The sequence below is a fragment of the Oryzias latipes genome, chromosome 10 (genome assembly GCF_002234675.1).
Source record: "Oryzias latipes chromosome 10, ASM223467v1".
In the NCBI taxonomy this organism is placed as follows: domain Eukaryota; kingdom Metazoa; phylum Chordata; class Actinopteri; order Beloniformes; family Adrianichthyidae; genus Oryzias; species Oryzias latipes.
In genome coordinates, this window is record NC_019868.2 from 22223709 (window position 1) to 22243147 (window position 19439).

Genomic DNA, 19439 nt, shown 5'->3' on the forward strand with positions numbered 1-19439 from the left:
AGACGAGGAAAGACACAGAGTAAGGAGACAAAAGAAGGAAAGGCAGAGAGCAAAGAGGAAACATCGTCAATAACGGTCATGACATCGATACTAGGATGCAACATCAAGTCATGCTTCCACAAAAACAAGCACACAGACAAAACAAAATAAGCCGTCACTCAACATTCCTGCATGTTAATCCTGATACATGATACAGGATGGATGTATGATGAGGTTAAATTGGGAAGATAAAGTGGATAAAAATGCTATTCAATCAAAGTGTGCAGCAGCCAAGCACGAGAACTGACGGCTTACACCAGACACCAGGCAGCTGGACATGGACCGCTGATCATCCATGTTTGTTGACAGCGCGTTTGTTTGAATAGCACCCTTAACACTCGTGAACGCAGGATTAGCCAAAGTAGAGCCAACAGAAAGCCGTCAATGTGCGTTTGAACTACACTCTACCATGTCATTTTGCTACAGTCTACAAGCATCACAGCTATGCTACTGTTATTAAGGAAAACAGAACAATATTTGGAGATGAAATATCTAAAAGTTGCCATGGCATCTTGGAAAAAAAAGGAGAAGATGATAAACAGTGTCTTCTGTTCCAAATCTAATTTTTTGCCAAACACTGTTTTAGCAGTTAGAATGCTTTGATCTGTTTGTGTTAGTAGAGCCTATTTATCTTGGATAGTCAAGATAATGCTTGTAAACAGATTGGACGGTGACTGCATGCTCCAGTGCCAATGGTTAACACAACACCTTCCAATGCGGCTTAGCAGTTGCCATGGCATCTTATTGTGCTAGCTCTAAGTAGAACTCTAATGCATATACCTTTATCATTTTCAAACCATGTCCATACAACATGGCCCTCTTTCTCAAGATGAAATCTATAAATGAATCTGAAATTCAAGAGAATACTTCACCTTGTGCCAGCCAAGAACACAAACAGAACTCAGAAACACACATTTACTTCTGACAGACGTCTGCATCTACCAAAGAGATCATTTCTCGTAGTGGTTATCGTTTTATTTATACTTCAATGGATGGTCATGCTTATTGTGGGAACTGGCGAGAATATCAGTAATGGTAAACAAACGAACATCTAATCTAGCAAATAAAAGGCTAAACAGCAAAGGATGATCCCAGAAGTGAGCGGATGTGTGAGTCCTTGGTTGGGAAAAATCAGCATCTCGTCAGCAGATGTTGGGCTCGGTCAGTGCAACTCGAACAGTTTGAACTATTTTAGGCCTTAGCCACATGCGCCCGTGTCTGTTTTGACTCCTAGAGTAATTGTGGGAAGTGCATTGTCAAGTATTTGTGAGGATAATGTAAGTATTTGTGAGGATAATGTAAGTAACACTCACTTATGATGTACGTGTGATGCTGCCATATGGTGCCCTTACGCCACTGTCTATTCGTTAAAATGTGCATACTGGCTCCTTACTGACTATGCACAAATGCTGCATGCATGGGTGTGCAGGTGATACACATCAGTGTCCAAAAGATGCCCCTAGGATCCACAAACTACCCTGCGATTGTCTAATTTCTTAGACAAGGAGCACACACTTATTACTCGACCAGCACTGATAGGCCCATAAGTTGAAAAAATGAAAAATTAGTACGCCACAATTGCATCTCACCTACTTTACCCTTATTTATTCTTACCTAGACCTGTTGCCAGCAGCATGCCAGTATAAAATATGCATGAACACTTTTGGTCTACAGACCAAGAGGTCTATGATCTTAAAATTTCATCCCAGTACAGGTTACCTATTGTTCACCCTCAGACACCCGCTCATATCCATCCATAAGGGCAGTTGTGACTAAGGCATTAAGTGTGGACAGTGTTTCTCAGCCCACCATCATGCATTTTTCTGCTTTCATGACTAAAATACCATCTTTTGCCATTATCAGACCTCAGTGAAACTTCAAAAATAACTCAAGTGGGAATAACATCAGATATGTTCACACTAGGCAATATTTATCACAATATTTAGTCAGATTTGCCTTTTTAGTGTGCTGTTAGGGGGCTCTTTGGTAAGCTAGATAGATCTGCATTCGTAATAAAAAAATAAAGTACACCAGGGTTCACTTGCAAATGAGCCAAAACTCACTTGGGCTTGATTGTCTTGTCCACACTGGTGTTCAGATGAGCTTTGACACCAATGAAGCGGACTGGACCAAACAGTTTAGAGTGAAAATATATATATTAAAAAAAAAAAAAAACTCAAGCTGTATGAAGAGCACCAAATTTGAACACTGCTGTATGAAGGGAATCGATATCAGGACCCAACCGGACTTCATCAGTCCAGGGGAGTGAGAGCACCAGCCCACAGTTTTACATAAACGAATTTAAAATTAGACCAAATCAAAAATGTCAACACCAATTGACACATTATTGCCTTGATTTTTTTGTATTAAAGTGACCAGGAAATTCATCGAAATAACAAACCTCAGGCTTTTAATTTCTCAAGGCAAGCATGACACAGAACCCAAACATCCTCAGCACTGGCATCATCCTTTAAACTAAATACTTCATGCATACAGCCCTCTGTCTTTTCATTGATGCTTAACAGCTGCTTTCCAACTCACAGCAGGCTGTTCTCCTGTTTGGGCTGGCAGAAAGTTACATTAGAGACTGGACGCCAAAAGACATGAGAACTCCTGACAGCTCTAGCTTACGATAAAAAAATAAAAATAAAACTTTTGGTATAAAACCAGCTTTCCATTTTCATAAATAGTGTTTAAAAGGAAAGAGAACAGGTTAAAGAAAGAGTAAACAGCGATGAGAAGACAGAGCACAGCAGCAAAGGGGAAATAAAGAAACAAACAAGGAAATCACCTGATATCTTCTTGTTGCCTCACCTTTCTGTTTGGTCACCTTCCTCACCGTCATGGCTGCCTGTCGCTTCTGGTACTCAGAGATCTCAAAACCTAAATATCGACAAAGTAGTATGTTGCTCAGATATTCCAGGTGTGCTTTGATACCCAAGATAAAGTGTTGTGAGTTGCTGATACACCATGATAGTTATCTGATCCATTTGGACATAGCAAAAACTCTATCACTACCGTAGAAATATTGTGAATTGATTTTACAAACAGGAAGGAACAAAGAAGAGTGTAACAAACCGATTTTCTCATCCTCCTGGACCATCTTCCTCTCCTCGTGGAATGCCCTGAGCCAGCGGATCTTTTCCTCCGGCTTTTTGGCCAGAAATATGTGGATCTCTTCGCTGTCTTTGTTGTACAATTTAAAAGCATTCTTCACACTAACATTGAAGTCATCATCGCGCCCATCGATGGCGTCCCGGACCTCGTAGCGATCCATGTCGATGCGGCCTTTGTAGTACAGGATGTCTCTGCGGATCAGATCCTGGTGAAGATGAAAAGGAGACGCTTGTGAGTGCGCTGAACTTTCAAGGTGTGAAAAAGCCTTTCAGCATCCTGATGGTCTCTTTCATACAACACATGTTGCTGCATTTTCACAAAAAGACAAGTTTCTTGCTCCAGAAACACAAAAAATACTGGCTAATATAGCAGAGAGTGAAGATCAGTTCTCACACAACAACGTGCCTTTGTTTTACCATAAAAAGAAAGGTAAGAAGAGAAATCCTTTCATCAGCAGGGGGAGATAAGTGTGAAGCTTTGTGCTGATAAGAAAGATGGAAAACTTCTTACAATGTGCTCTTGCTGTACTGCACCCTGAGGGCTGGCACATGCACCAAAGGATGCTGGGTACGCAAAAGTGAAAAAAAAAAGACTGGGTGATTTAGAGCATCACCCTGCTGACTGTAGAGAGATGAACACAAAATAGGAAGCATGGAAACATAAACAATATATTTGTATGTACAGGGGGGGTCGTGTCCTTGTGTTGTTAAACAAATTAGCCATTTTTGCATTCAGCCTGTGTGTAAAGATGATGCAGTTATGTTCGCGTCTAAGTGTCTGTCTGCGTTTGTGCCTGCATGTTTGCGTGTAACGAGTCCAGCCAAGCGTGGATATTCCTCTGACAGGAGAGAGTGCAGCCTCGGTGCATTGGAGCCAAAAAGCGCCGCAGCTCCATTTTGTGAAAGGCGCCGAGGATTTGAATGCGTCTCCTCAGAGGACTGCCGTGTCTCATCCAGCTTTATGTAATCTATTTTCAACTCCTCGTATGAAGTCACATTTTCTTCAAGGCTTGCTGTACAGCAGCCATGTGACACAGCAACTTTCAGGAAACTGCGGATGAACTTTAAAAACGAGCCTAAAATAAAAAGGAACAAAAGGGCGAGAGCTCACCTTCTTACAGAGAACCAGCTGGTGATCAAAGAGGAAAAAGACTCGCTGCTGGCTGCGTCCATACGGCTGATAGATCCATGACAACTCCCCAGTGTAGATAAGCTCCGAGCTCCTGTCTAAGATATCGTCTCCCTAAACACAAATTTAAAGGACACTTGGACTTAGTACAGTTGGAGTCAATCTGCTCATTACGGTTAGTCGTTCTCCGCCTGTGGAAACAGTTATGTAAAGTTTTTCTGTGATATCAGAGGATCCTTTCGGACAGAGGAGACTTGAAACATCTTAATTATTGTCACAACCGTTCAAGTTGGAGCTCAGTTCTGCACAGCCACATGTTTGAACCAGCTTTAGATGAAATACAACATATGCTTCTTCTGATAAGGGCTGATTCTTTCATTAAAAATAGTTTCTAGGAAGGAAGCCGCAGTTATTAAACCTAATTACTCTTCAACAATAATTTACAAATATCTTTACTCCTGCCTATAGGTCTGCACTTCCAGCTGAACAACAATGATGCTTATTATGATGTTTATTTATTTATTTTAAATTGGTATAATATATTATATTATACCTCAGGAACTGGTGGTGTAGGATCCAAAATGCAGGAGATCAGGCACAGTGGCAGAAACTGGAGCATTTAATAAATAAACTCAAATTTGACAAACCCAGGGGAGGCACCAAAAAAGGTGACAAACGCGATGTACCAGAACTCTTAGAGAAGAATTAGCTTCAACTACATATTTAAAGTCCAAATACAATCTTTTTCAATCTGCATTTTTTTTGTTTGCTCCTGATTCATGACCTTTTTAAAATAGAAATAGAATTTTTATCCTAATTTTGTCCACCATTCTCCAGATCTCTAACAAAACCCAACTGGAAGCGATAAATATCCTCGATGTTCCCAAAAATTACCTTTAGCTGGTCATCGTTAAACATGTAAAACGTGCTTCCTGTTAACCATCATCAGAAAAATGCCACAAAAACATGTTAAAAATACCAAAAACATGATTTTAAATGATGTGGATCTTTAAGAAAATACCTTTAGAGAACAACTTAACTAGCTGAAACAGGAGCACTTTTTATCTTGCAAAAGAGAATTGTACCATAGCCTCAAAGTTTCATCGTAATTACAATTTTGCTCTGGTATTTTACTGGTCTGGAATGTTTTTTTCCCTTAAAACTGACCAAAATATGACAGATTTCCAACACTTTTACAGCTATATTTTGTTTGCAATCGCTTCATGTAGATGGGAATAAATCTACAAACAAAGAAGAACTACGTGAAACCTTTCAGAAGACAAACACAAATAATGAGTATAAATAATACATTCTTACATCACTTTTATAAGTAATCCCCTTTAAATGTGGCATGATGTCTGACATTAGGCAGAGTGCAGCCATGCCTTCAGTTCCAATCAATAATCATACCTGCAAGCCACATGCTTAAGCTTTGATTAAAGATGTTTATTTTCACACTTTGGTTATGTTTGTTTTTGAAATTACTGTTGCCTTTTGGTTCACCCAACCAATCCCCCTGTTGTTCTCTAAATTTTGGCATCAACAAGACATGAACATCCCAAAAGATGAGTAGTTTCTGAAATTGTGAGATCTTCTTTGCTTCTGAAAGGGACTCCTGTACAGAATGCGTTCAATTTTCCAAATCTACATGAATCTTTGATTCATGATCTTTGTTTTCATTTCAAAATACTGGACTTATTTTTCTGAGAAAGTTTGAACTTTAAAAGTTTAAAGTAAAGAGAAAAGTGGGAAAATGTTATCGCCTGTTTAAAAAAACTGTATAGTGTGTAAAAACCTCTATAATAGTTGCAAAACATAAAGATGAATACTTTGGGGTCATTTTGAAGACTTAAAGCCTGCGATAAACAAAGGACAGAGAGTTATCATATATTAAAGAGATTAGTTGTGGGATTTAAAACCCCAGGTCTTACATACCTCCCAGTCGAGCACTGAGGCTTGCCACTGAGCGATCTTATCAATGTTTTCCAGTCTCCTCTTCCTCTCATTGATCTGTTGAGTGACGTTCCGCATGACAGCCAGGGCTGCTGCCACGTATCGATAGTCGCTACAAACACAGCAGGTACATAATTACTCTGCGGTGTTAAGAGGCAAACTTATAGCCCTTAAAGGCTGACACAGACAGCCAACGCTACATTCACAAATGATGCAGAGCGGCCCAGTACAAGCAGTAATGATAAACACACACTGAAGTGGTACATCAGACTGGAACACAGCCAGAAGATCACAGTGGTTTTTAAATCCTAATCAGACAATCTCTTTTTTTCACAGTTAACTTTGATGGCATCCATGGCAGCTGAGCTGGATTTATCCTTCTGGTTTAGATGTGCTGTGAATTCAATCTTCGCTTTGGAAGATAATATGTGTGTGACACTGTTGTGTGTACAAGTGTGACAGAGACAGGCCTATATCTGGCAGATTCTCCACAGCTCCCTAACAGTTGAACACTGTGATCTGGCAAGCCTCGCTGGCAGAGCTGGCACATGTCCCTCTCCAACTGAGAACGTGGGGATTGTGAATGACCTGGAGCTGGCTGAGACATGCTGAATCATTTGCAGAATCTTTCTGTAGGCTTGAATTCATGAGTTTGCACATCTGGATGCTAACATTCACATCTGTGCACGAGAGCTCATTTACAAATATTTATATTACGCGCTTAGCTTCTGCACCGGGCATGCAGTTTGTGGAAAATGTGTGATCTGTGTGAAGGATGTATGAATGATGATCCATAAAAAGCTGTATTTTACATTTTATCTGTAGTTTACAGACTGATGTAATATGTGCTGCATTATTTATTGGTAAAATGTATATAAAAATTGTTAAAATACACACACACACACACACACACACATATATATATATATATATATATATATATATATATATATATATATATATATATATATATATATATATATATATATATATATCCACATGCATGTATGATAAATGATAAATGGTTTCAGAAGAATAAGGCCAACACCTGCAGATGCTGCACTGCAACACGATGCATCCAGAGCACAATGATGCACTCGTGACTCTGTTTTCTTTATCAAACTAGCTAGTGTTAAAATGAAGCAAACTCACTGGATTCAAAATAGCCGTGACCACAGTGGACAGTACCTGTGCTCCTGGGCTGTGTATTTAAGGAGCTCCGCCAACTGGAGGGGATATTTGCAGATTTTCTGGACGGGGGTGAGCAAGAAGCCGTCTATGGCGATGTCAATCATTTGCTGGAGGAGGCGACAAGCTTCAAAGAAGTGCTGGTACCTGCCATCCCTCATCAGCTTGCTCAACTCCATACATGCATCCAGGTGGTTGTTGCAATACTCTGAATAGATCCAGAAACCGTCTTGCTGCATTGCAACACAGTAAAGGGATTTTGAATCAGTGGAGATGAAGGGACACATCCAGTCAAATAAACTACATTTACTATGAATTATCTCTATTTTTCTGTTTATTTTAATATTTTTTGTTGATTTTTCAATTCAAATTAGGTTACTAAGATAATTTCAAGGTAAAACACAAAAATATAATGAGCAGTTTCATTTTAAATTTGCAGATACCTATGAAATTAAAATAAAAGGATACAACTCACGTGTTCTAAAAAGCAAGGGCCGATTTCAGACAAGTGCGGTTCCTCTGTGTTGTACTGTTTCTCCAGATCCCTAACAAAACCCATCTGGAAGCGGTAGATGTCCTCGATGTTCCCAAAAATGACCTTTAGCTGGTCATCGTTGAACATGTCAACACGCTTCCTGCACTGCCGCAAGTAGCCCTGCAACAAAATGAAATTTGCAGCAAATAATAAAAAAGGAAAGAAAACCAGACTTACAGAGCTTAATATTGTCTAAATGTATCCTCCTTTATTTTTTTAAATTCTTGAGTAATTTATGTACAAGTATGAATTCTGTGTGGCAGAGCTCACCAATGGTTTTTCAATGCTCTCTGGACTGAGTTGGTGTTTTAAACATGTTCTTGTGGCATTTTTATGATGACGGAGAACATATATTTAGAAAATTAAGCTCAAAATTGCATTTCCGGGTATTTCTTCATTCAAATCATTGGGAACAGGAGCATACAAAAAAACGGCTTCTGAAAAGGAGCTAAAAATTTGCTAAGTGGTCCACAAGCTCCCTGCTCTCCAATGGGGAAGGCCCACAACTCAGAGGCAAATTTCAAATGAACTACTGCCGCTCTGCAGAAACTGTCCCAAAAAACAACAAAGGTTATCCGATTTTGTAAAAAAATAAAAAGGTGATTGGAGTAAGACTTTAAAAACACATGGCCACAGAGCACAATCTACTTTAATCAATGTTTAATATCAACTTAAAGATGCAAGTAGTTTGTAGTCAAAACACCAACAGATAAGTGACACAATACTATGTTTTGTTCTGGAATCTGAAAAAGCAGAAACAGCTTCTTAGAGCCCCTCCTTTTACTTGATAATCTGATAGCTTTGCCTAGAAGAAGCAACACACGAGTCTACAACATAGCATGCAGTAACTACATTATACTGCATGTTGTTTTCACTCGTTCAGTAAGCATCAAAAGACAAACACTTCCTGGTTTCTATAAGTGCTAACTGTAAATTCCCGGTGTGGCTTTTTTGCAGGGATTCAACGCTTTTTTATTTTAAATACGGGACCTGTAACAGCTGTTTGTGTTGTGCAGTTTTGTGGAGTTTCTTTCCTTTTACGACGCAGTAAACACTGTCTCAGAGTGATACAGAGATGTTCATCCTTTACATCTGTAACTTCAAGACCGTCCCACTGTAATTCCCTTCTGTTGTTGTCCTTAAAGTACTTTGAAAAGACTTCAGATGATGGAAAAATGCTGTAGTAGAGTTTCCATGAGCATTAGTAGATGAGACTACATTTCCCAGATTGGGGCTTTACTTCGTTGACTGCCAGTTGAAACTGGAAGAAAATTTGTAATTCACAAGTAAAGCTCTGTCTAAAGATCTTATCCTAAAGATCTGAAAGTTTCCTTTTTCCTCAACAGAGTTTGTTGCTCTCAGACAGCAGGCTTACAAAAGAAAGAATATTAGGCAGAACATTTGGTCTGTCATGGCACCAACTCTCTTCTTCCGGTAGGAAAGCAGAAAACCTCATTATCTTTAAGGCTAGACTTGAAACACTCCCTTTGAACAAAGCTTAAAGTTAAGTTAGCCTGGGTGGCGCTCAACCACGCCTTTAAAAACTTTTCTCACAATGCTCTTAAATTTTTACAAACTCAATATATCATCATTAACTTATTTATTTCCATCTTTATCTTAACCGACATTTGAGTGCTTTCATGCTTGTCTCTATCTAGATTGCTCTTTCGGATTCAGGTTCGGATTCAGTCCCCTGTTAGTCCATCCTCTTTCCCATCTCCTTACGCATGCAGAATGGTAGAATCCATTTGAAAGCTCAGAAACACCTTAAAACTGCAGTACATTTCTTGCCCATGCATGCCTATGCAAACCCAAAGAATGCAGGTGCACATGCACGTGCAGGAGTTTAGATGTCAAGTTTACGCCCTTTTGCAAGTATTCCAAAACAATAAGCTTGATCCAAACAAGTTATTTGACAGGAAACGGCTAAAGATGGTTAGATAACAGAGCCTTGAACCAGGGAACATCCAGAGTGCTGCGAATGGATTTGTGTTCAGATATGACCTCAGTCATGGAACAGCTGTTGCTGACAGACAACTCCAAAAAAAGCACTCAGAGCTGAACTGGAACATGTTTTAGGGAGTTTTCTTGATATTCTCTTGCACTCATGAGGACAACACTTGAAAAAATAAACCAAGTAACCAGTAGCAATGATTCTTTTGATCATTGTTAGTTTTCATATGGCATTACAGTCTACCTGAAGGGCAATAAACTAACATTGCTGTATAGTCATCTGCTTGCGATGCTTTAGGAGATCATCTTTTAAATCTGTTGTATAAGCGTTCCTAGTGGTCTTTTAAATATCTCATTTTTAAATTTGAGTGGTTTTCTAAGACATAGTTTCTGCAGAGTTTATTAAAAACCTCCCTGCTGCTGAGAGCTCTTTACAGCCTCTCCTGCTACCTTACAGTCCTCATACCACCAAACAAACATTAGCGGCGCAACGAAAATGGGTAGCAATATCGGAGCTATCCAGCTGTACAGGTTTGAGCCACATGCCAGCTCGGATAGTGAAAACAAAGACGCACAAGGATCTCTTTCTCTGCAAGTGGATGCATCGGCGTGGAGCAGAGCAGAAACCATGTGACCCGCCCATGCTGTGCATTTTCTACATCACAAATACAGTTCTTTACAAACTGCATTTTTTCGTCTGCTCCCGATTCACAACAATTTGAACAAAGAAATACACAGAAATGCAATTTTTAGCTTAATGTTCTTTGAATCTGTCCTCCATCATCTGCTGTTTCAAAAACCCCAAAAAATTCAATTTTCATCGTAAAATTGCTTTGATAAAAAAAAGGAAATGCCAGATAGTTCCGGCATCCAATCAGAGGTGACAGACCACAACATTTTTAGTAGAATCGAGTCTGAGAAAGGAAATATGGGGGGTGAGGATGTTATAGATTAGCATTTTTAAATTCCCAGTGGTCCTGAGCGGTCTCAGGGGAGTGCAGTCAATTTTTCATCCTATCATTGCATCGTATCAAAAGTTACGTAAATAGAGTCTCATTAAAACTGAAGCAATGCCTTAATTTACAAAACAAAAAATTAAATTATCAATGGCTCGGCCAACATTATCCATAAAACGTGGTAACAACCATTTTTATTACTAGTAGTAGTGAGTAGCACTTTTCTTCATGTCTATAACTCAGTTTTTCCTCTATCACATTATAATATTGTTAGTCCATCCCAACCTAAAATGTTAAAACCTGTATGTTTGTAGTTTTGTTTTAGTTTAAGGTGAGGTATTTTCCCTTCTACTCCAGCTCTGTTTGAAAAAACTCCAATAGTTCTACAAGAGGTGAAAAATGGTTTGCAGGAACCCAAAACCGAAATGTTTCTCTTTATATTTGTGTTATTAAAAAAGAAAAAAGCTTTTACCAATTTCAACACAAAATCTGGTGTTAAACAAAAAAGAATGATAATAATAATGGGTAGGTTAATTGGTAGCTCTAAATTGTCCCTAGGTGTGAGTGTGAGAGTGAATGGGTGTGTGTTTGTGGACATTCTACCCTGCGACAGACTGGCGACCTGTCCAGGTTATCCCCTGCCTTCGCCCACAAGTGGCCGGGATAGGCTCCGGCAGCCCCGTGACCCCGAAAGGGAAAAGCGGTTAAGAAAATGAATGAATGAATAATAATGTCTGAATGTGTGTAATATATCAGCACAACAGCAGCTTGCCTCTCACTCATGCTTCATGTCACTGGGCCTCCTACTGTTTACTAGCTATCTTGCTGTTGCTGACTATATTAAGGTAGTCTTCAGAATGGAAACACACACTGCTATGTGTTGGTGGAGGTGTTTGTGTACCTCACAGATGTCCTTGAGGTGTTTGATGTAGTGTCTCTCTGTGCTCATGATCTCATTGATGACGTTGGCTCTCATCTGGTCCCGGTTTTGGAGGGGTGAGCCCAGACACAAGCAGTCATTCGTTGGGTCCAGGTGCCCGTTCTGCACCTCGCTGGTTCCCTCGGCCGGCTCCACTCCCCCGTCCTCTTGATTCACCCACAGCTGAGGACAAACGCATTCAAACACACCCACAAAAGAGCCACTTGAATACAAAGAGTACACTCCGAAAAATGCATCGATAAAAAGAAGACTTCTTAAAATAGACAACAGGAGGTGTACTTTGGGGGCCATATATTGTGAAACATTTTCACTTGACACTTTGCATTTTTCTAAGATTGATATGACTCATTAGCATGAGCATGAATGCCTACAAGCACAATAAATGCATGAGCTAACCATATACACACACAAAGCTTCATTTTAAGGGCACTAAGGGCGCTTGCACACCTTTGGCATTGACATCTTTATTAATTTATTCAGTTTATAAAAATGAGTTCATAAAAATGCAACGTTTCCCTCTTGATTTGGTCTGCTCAGTAAACATGCAAATGCACAGAAATGCATCACATCAAAACTTCCTTTTATCTTTGCTTGTCAGTCAAAAGAAAACATAGAACAGCTTTACAGTTTATATATATTTTTGACCGGCATTAAACTATAACAATAATTTCGTAATTGACTGTTTTACATTAATTAATGCTTCCATCCAACATAGTGGTACAACTGAGGTTATGCCTTAGTCACATGCACCCATACGGGAGTTGACGAGCATGGGTACTGCGGGTTTTTGGGTTGTCCTGGCACGTGGAGGGTCTTAGATAGTAGGGGCAGCATCTTAAGAGGAGCGCAGGGGTGTCTTGCAGTTTTCTTGATGCTTGTGTGGCCACCTTAAGGGACGCCCTAAAATACGTAAAATTCGTGAACTATTTGTAAGTAAGTTACACGCACTTATGATGTACGGATGATGATATCGTATTCAAGTTGTTAGTAGGTCTGCGCACTGGCCCCTTACTGACCACGCGCAAATGCTGCACCCATGGGGTGTGCATGCAATACGTAGATTCCTGTAGGATTCCCACACAAACTATGCTCTGATTGTGTGATTTCTTCATTTCTGGGTGGGGTGTGCACCTTTCACTTTAATGGGCTTCCTGTGCGCAGGTCCAGAGAGGGTTGAAAAAAAAGGAACATTTTGTACGATATGCCTCCTACTTCACCCTTGCTTACCCCTACAAGTGTTCACTACGACCTGTCGCCCGCAGCATGCTCATAGAAAAAAATGTGCATTAACATTTTCTTTCAACGGACTCACTGAGAGTTCTACGATTTTGATATTTTGTTCATGCAACCAGTGTGCCCCGAACAGATTTGGCCATATTCTTGCCAGTACTTCCACGTAAGGGCAGGGGTGGCTTAGGCATTGTGAATCAAAAAAGGGTTTAGGATGACACTTATATCAAGTCAGGGGGAGGAAAATCTTCTTTAAATGTCTGAAATTCTTTCCTTTTTAACCAAGAATTTTCAGAAGGTTATGATTTTTGGAGCCTTAAATTGACCGTTTTTGTTCTGGACGCAGAAAATGAAAAACCACACCAAGAGGGAAAACAAAAGTGATGAAGAGGGCCTAAAGACTTTAGCTGGGAAAGTTCCACGACACTCAGGACTCAAAAGGTTAAAAGCGTGTGGGACATTGCCAAAGTTTGATGTTTCTTTAATGTTTTATAGAAGGACACTATCTGAAGGACACTGAATACTTTGTGTACTTGTGTGGTAAAAACTCCATTCCACAGAGTCATTTGTGTTGGGATCATCTACTAAAATAAGATAAAGAAAATATTTCTTGTTAGGAACTAAAATGAGGTACATTTGACCTTAGATCACATGTGCCATGTTATACAGTGTCATTTCAAAATATTAAAACTAAGCCAAAATACACAATATGTGTGTGAAAAACCAAGTACACATCATAGTACTTCCATAAAAGTGGCAAATGCAATTCTCTTTTAACTTGAAGAGGGCTAGTAAATAATGCAGATCAGCCAATTATTGCCTAGAATGATTGTTTTATTACAAAAAAAAGGTTTAGGTAAAAGTAAAACATTATAACTCAGATAAACACAATGTTTAGGGAAAAAAATAAGGAGCGGTTAAGAATGAAGCAATTACCGCTGTCATTAATCTGGGCGGGATTATAAGGCCATTTCCAAACAAACTATAATCTGTCATTGTTAGAAAGACTGATGTGTAGTTTCTTCTAATGAATGTCCTTGTAAGTTGACTCCAACATCTGATTTTAAAGCTCAGAAGAAAAAGCTGCTACATAACACAACAGAGACCCCACAAGTAGAGTTTGAATCCTCTCATTCATTACACTCACTGTGTTCGTATAAGGAGCTGAGGCCCGGCTCAAAGGCAGTTTACACTTGAACAGGCTGTCAATCCATCACATAATCACACACAGGCTCTTTCTTGTGGTCACTTTAAAGTCACTCAACAACTCGGCATGCTAGCTTTTGGATTGTGGGAAAAAGCAGTTACACTCGAGAGAAAAGTCAGACGGGGATGGGGGGAACATGCAGAGACCACAAAGAACTCTAATGGGGATTATACAATTTGGAACTTTCCTTCTGTGAAGCACTAACCAGCATAGCACTGTGGTCATCATGGGGGAAAAAAATCTATTTTTAAATCGATAAAATGTAATCTTAATGAACAGAGTGATGGAAAATTGACATAGGTTTGGGTTATATCAGGCACATTGAAACAAATGGGCAGGCGACATTTCTGGGCTGTTTCAAAGTAATCAAAATGAACGTAACTCGCTCCACCACAAAGAAGACTACAACCTTTGGTAATAAGGACTGATTTATAATCCACAGAACAGCAGAGTAATTAGTTTTTCACACTTTTGGATGCATTTTGACTCAGTTTTATTATGAAAAGTAAAGAAAATTTGCCCCTGTTCACCTGACATGACTGTGTGCACACCCCACTTCATGATTTCATCACACTGCCACACACACACATCAAAGCTTATGTCACTCCTGTGCATAGAAGGGCCAACGTGAGCATGGCTTTAGATGCCCAGCAGCAAACACCTGATGACACACAGTTGCCAAACACAAGATGGGAAATGTAGAGCCACAGACAAGCAGAGTGACAGGTGGTAGAGCACTGACTGCAGACAAAGACTAGTAGCGTAGCATCAGGACTGAAAATAGCCAGAGTCAACAGTAAATAACACTGACGTGAAAAGGATTCAGCTTTAGAGGAGGGATCACCTTTTCTTTAAACACCAATCCAGAATTTGCGTTATTGAGTTCGATAACATTGGTAGAATTTCGAAAGGCATTTTAAATAATGTTTACTTTTGACTCATCAGTTCTGCCTTTCTTTCGACCCCTTCAGTAGAATGACATGACAACTCCACGGGCACATTAATGTTTGAAGATGTCGAGGGGACGCTGCGTGGACAGACTGGAGCGGGCGGGTTTGATGGTTAGATGAAGCTTGGAGAACGCACCTTTGATGCTGTGTTTTGGAACCTTGGAGTTGCTATAGGGTTGATATAGAAAACCTGTTTTGTTTGGGGCTGAGGAGGGTGGGGTTCCACCTTGGAAAGAGAGAATGACAGAACAAAAAGATACTTTTTGGTTGACAGTCAGCCAGCCTGTCTGCCCTGCTCTCTCAGGAGTGAATATGGAAAGGTGGATAGGTGGGAATGGCCATGAAGAGTGTCTGGAGAGGGGTGTGCTGCTGTGTGAGGCCTTGTGCTATAGCTATTAATTAAACGTTGGAGAAATAAAAGCAATAATCTAATTGATATGTGCATGGTTTTTTGGTAAATACACAGCTTAATATATTAAAAATCCTAAAATTATATTTCTGTCTCCACAATAACATTCAAAGTGTGATATTTTTGTTTTGTGAATTTCTGGGTGCAAGATGTCCATCACTCTATTTACAGTGAAATCAACATGACTTACTTTCAAGCTGCTTCTGAAATAAAACAAAATTATACAAGTTAGATTATGCCTTTATATTGAAATGTGGAAAGAAAAAATTGAAAACCAGAATCTGGAGTAAAAGTCTGACCACATCTTCTGTGGAGTCAAAAGTTAAAAAATTTAGCAGAGATGCAGAGAGGAAAGTTGCAGGAAAAAGAAAATGGAAAGAAGGTTACATACAGTTTGTGCACCACAGCTGTGCTAAAACAGGATTGCATTAGTCAGACGCAGAAACAGATAATGCAATATATCCCCAACAGAGCCATTGGAGCTCATGTAATTCTAATGCTACGTTCACACTGGGCTTGAAAACGCACATGTGATTGAACACTTCCAAAAAAGTCTATTTAAACAGGTGCATATGTGCGTTTCAGGCTTCCTTGTCGCGTTAATGTGCATTCACACAAATCCATTTTCGGTCTTTAAGTACAAAACAAGGGGCAATTTAACACGGCCTGAAAGTTAAACCAGTTGAACTTTGATCAGTCAGAGAATCCGCCTTGGTAGGGATGTATGGGTAGTGTCCCTTTCAACTGGTTGAAAATCGATCATGAAGGAAACATTAATGATCGCGGCTTGTGCCCAGCCGGAATAATATGACGCTCATATATTGGAATAGAGCTGGGAGGGAAAAAGCCTGGAGCAATATTCACAAGAGTTGCACTACTTCAACATTTAGCACGCAGCCTCTTCCAACTGGGACCACATGCGCTAGTATCGGGTAGCAGCAGACCTGTGTGAACACTATATACTAAAAGCACATTCAAGAATGCTCTCGTTCTTGAAGGTGCCACACAAGCCCGGCATGTACGTAGCTTAACAAGGGCAAGAGCTGAGGGTGATGCCAAACTGAAGCTCATCAGAGTCTATGTTATTTGCATGTGTACTGTATATGTGTCTCACATATGATAATGTCCAGAATAAATGGTAATGAGCCAGCATCCTTGAATACCAGAGGTGGTGTTTTTGTGTCTGTACCCAAACACAGAGGCACTGAACTCACCCGTACAAAGCTGGCGGGGAACCATCCCTCCTCCTCATCTATTTGGCCCCACCACCAGTCCTTGTTGGAGGCGTCCAGCACCTTAATGACGTCCCCCGCTTTAAACGCCAACTCCCGATCCGCCATGGTCACATGGTCCCATACTGCCTCAGCGTTGACAACTGATCCTCCACTTATCAACTGGAGTGAGCGAAAGAAGAGGAAGGGACATTTTTAAGCTTTCATCCAAATACGTCAAACCATCACTGTGGAAACACTTAAACAGAGGTCTACAGCAAACATAGAAACAAATATTGATACAATTACACTGCTCAACGAACTGATTCTAGCCTAATTTATGGATTTTTGTTTTTATTCCTACTCAGAAAAATCCCAAAGGAGGCAAAACGCATGCCTTCAAAGGTCCACTACCAGTTAGGGATTGCAATCCAAATAGTTTAGCATGATGGCTAACTCAGTTCATAGTACCAAAAAATATACTTTACCAAAACAAACACAATAACACACAAAAGGCAGAGCTGTATAGGGGAGAAACAACACAATGCTCAGAAGCACCACGCGACTCTACACAGGAACGTAATTGGCCCATTATGACATTATAATCATTACATGTGTTAATGTAATATAAATGCTGAGAAGCAAACAAATGGGAAGGGATAATCTTCCTTCCTCAAGCTAACACTGGGGCTTGTCATTGTATCAGCTGCACAGCCTTCACAAAACATGGACAGATGACTCATCACTTCTTTTCTATTGATTTCAAAATCATGAATAAATAATGTAGACATTGTGGTTGCAACACTGACGATAAATACGCAGCACATCTGTGAACACGCACACAAACAACACTGTACAGTCAGCATGAACTGGGTACAGAGGGGGCACTGAAGCTTGCAGGGGTGATGAGTATTCTTTAGGGGATGAGGAGGCCAGAGGTTGCCCTCATTAAAGGACACGAGGCAGCAGACAGACCCACGTCTGACATCATCCATCCACTGCTTCACCATCCATCACCCTGACATCTCAGCTTTCTTGCTTTGCCAACCACACGCTAATGCACATACACCATGCAGATGTCAAACCCCACTTTTATATCTGTATGCACTGAGGCAGTAATCCAGCTCCTCGTTTTGTCTTCCAAGGCTACATTCACCAGGACTCTGCAGTCCAGAGCAAGCTGTGCATTCACTCCCTGGGGCTATGAGCAGGGCAGCAAGTTCTTAGACCTAAGCTAGGTAAAAAGATGTCTAGGACCTGAGCACCAGAATAGAAATTATGCATCTTGTTTTTATTTATCTGCTGGAATTAATAAACTTATTTTTATTTATTTTTATGATGAAATAAAAAATCTTTCTAAGCTGTCTTCACTTATCTTGATGCACTATAATCTATTTTTTAAATCTGAAATAGCAAAAGGCTTGTTGATCCATATTTTTTTTTCAAAACTCCCCTGGAAAATATAAGCTCCCAGACTCAGCAGCTATGCCGGCCTTTCAACCTGTACACAAACCCAACTCCCCAGTGGCTCTCTGAGACAGCTACTGGGGGAGATAAGCCAATCGGGGCAGAGTAGTGAACACAAGAAGAGACGTCCATGCCTAGAAGGGAGAGAACAGTCGTTGTCATGGTGACATATTGAGGATGCTTCACTGGAATTGACAAGATGAGCGGATGAGGTAAAAACACTTGAGGATGCATGATGCCAGAATATTTCCAAATTTGGTGTTTTAAAGAGTCACACATACTGACTATTAAGTAAAATCAATATTCCACTCCCATTAAATATAACAGTAACAACTTATAATCAAATGCAAATGTTATAGATAGGGGGGGTTTGGATCAAAGATGACATTGAGCCTTCCTTTTCCCTTTGAACAGAGTTCTTACAGTTGAAGCCCGCATCTAAAAACTCTCCATCACAGCTGTAGAGGACGACTCCTGCATAAACATGTGTCATGTTGCCATGGAAACAAGGCCACTCACAAATGCTTAAAACAATAAAAAAGAAAAACAAGTTTGTAACATAAAATGTACATTAAAAAACACTTTAAATAATACCAAAGGTGGAACAAAAGAGTTCAACTAAATGCCACCATCTAACGCCGGGAAAAGAACAGGTGAGCACTGGAACTGAGGTCAGTCCTCTTCTTGCCCTTCCATCTTTCTGTTCTTACTAAAGCAGTGCTGCATTGCTGAACCCCAATCACCACAAGCTCAACATTTTCTCTCATAACATACACTAACAGTTTGGAAACAGACAGAACCCTCCACAGGAAAGGACCATATTCTCTTTCCCTTTTTGAATCCCTTCATCACCAAAACGAGATCAGTACTCCCCTCTCCAATATATTGCATCCCCTTCCCCTTCACATGCCTGAATAAATTAAAAGCATTACATAATCAATCTTCCCCAATCCTCCCCTTAGTGCAGCCTCATACCTAGCTTGATCAAATGTCATTAAGTAAACACACAGGCGAACACGGAAAGCTCCTGCTCATCATGTTCATCATTACCAGGTTCCATGTCATCGTTACGGTCGTGCTACACTTACAGCATCAAAGATCAGAGGAGAAAGTCTCCCTCTTTTAACTACTAAAACTCTATTGAGGTCAGGAGAAA

General features: G+C 40.1%; 1 protein-coding gene across 14 annotated transcripts in view; it reads right to left on the minus strand.

Moving 5' to 3' along the window:
* arhgef9 (Cdc42 guanine nucleotide exchange factor 9) overlaps positions 1–19439 on the minus strand; it is a 49136-nt gene that overhangs the window by 4411 nt on the left and 25286 nt on the right. For 7 of the 14 annotated variants that reach the window (XM_011480405.3, XM_011480409.3, XM_020706734.2 and 4 more), the window contains 9 exons: positions 16820–16999; positions 15333–15422; positions 11771–11971; positions 7901–8080; positions 7426–7658; positions 6220–6349; positions 4267–4398; positions 3118–3361; positions 2854–2922 (listed from right to left, as the gene is read on the minus strand). In XM_011480405.3, the coding sequence (XP_011478707.2) occupies positions 2854–2922; positions 3118–3361; positions 4267–4398; positions 6220–6349; positions 7426–7658; positions 7901–8080; positions 11771–11971; positions 15333–15422; positions 16820–16999 (1459 nt within the window). Of the gene's footprint in view, positions 1–819; positions 888–2830; positions 2923–3117; positions 3362–4266; positions 4399–6219; positions 6350–7425; positions 7659–7900; positions 8081–11770; positions 11972–15332; positions 15423–16819; positions 17000–19439 lie in introns of all 14 variants that reach the window. The other 7 variants (XM_011480406.3, XM_004073435.4, XM_020706737.1 and 4 more) reach the window with 4 other exon arrangements.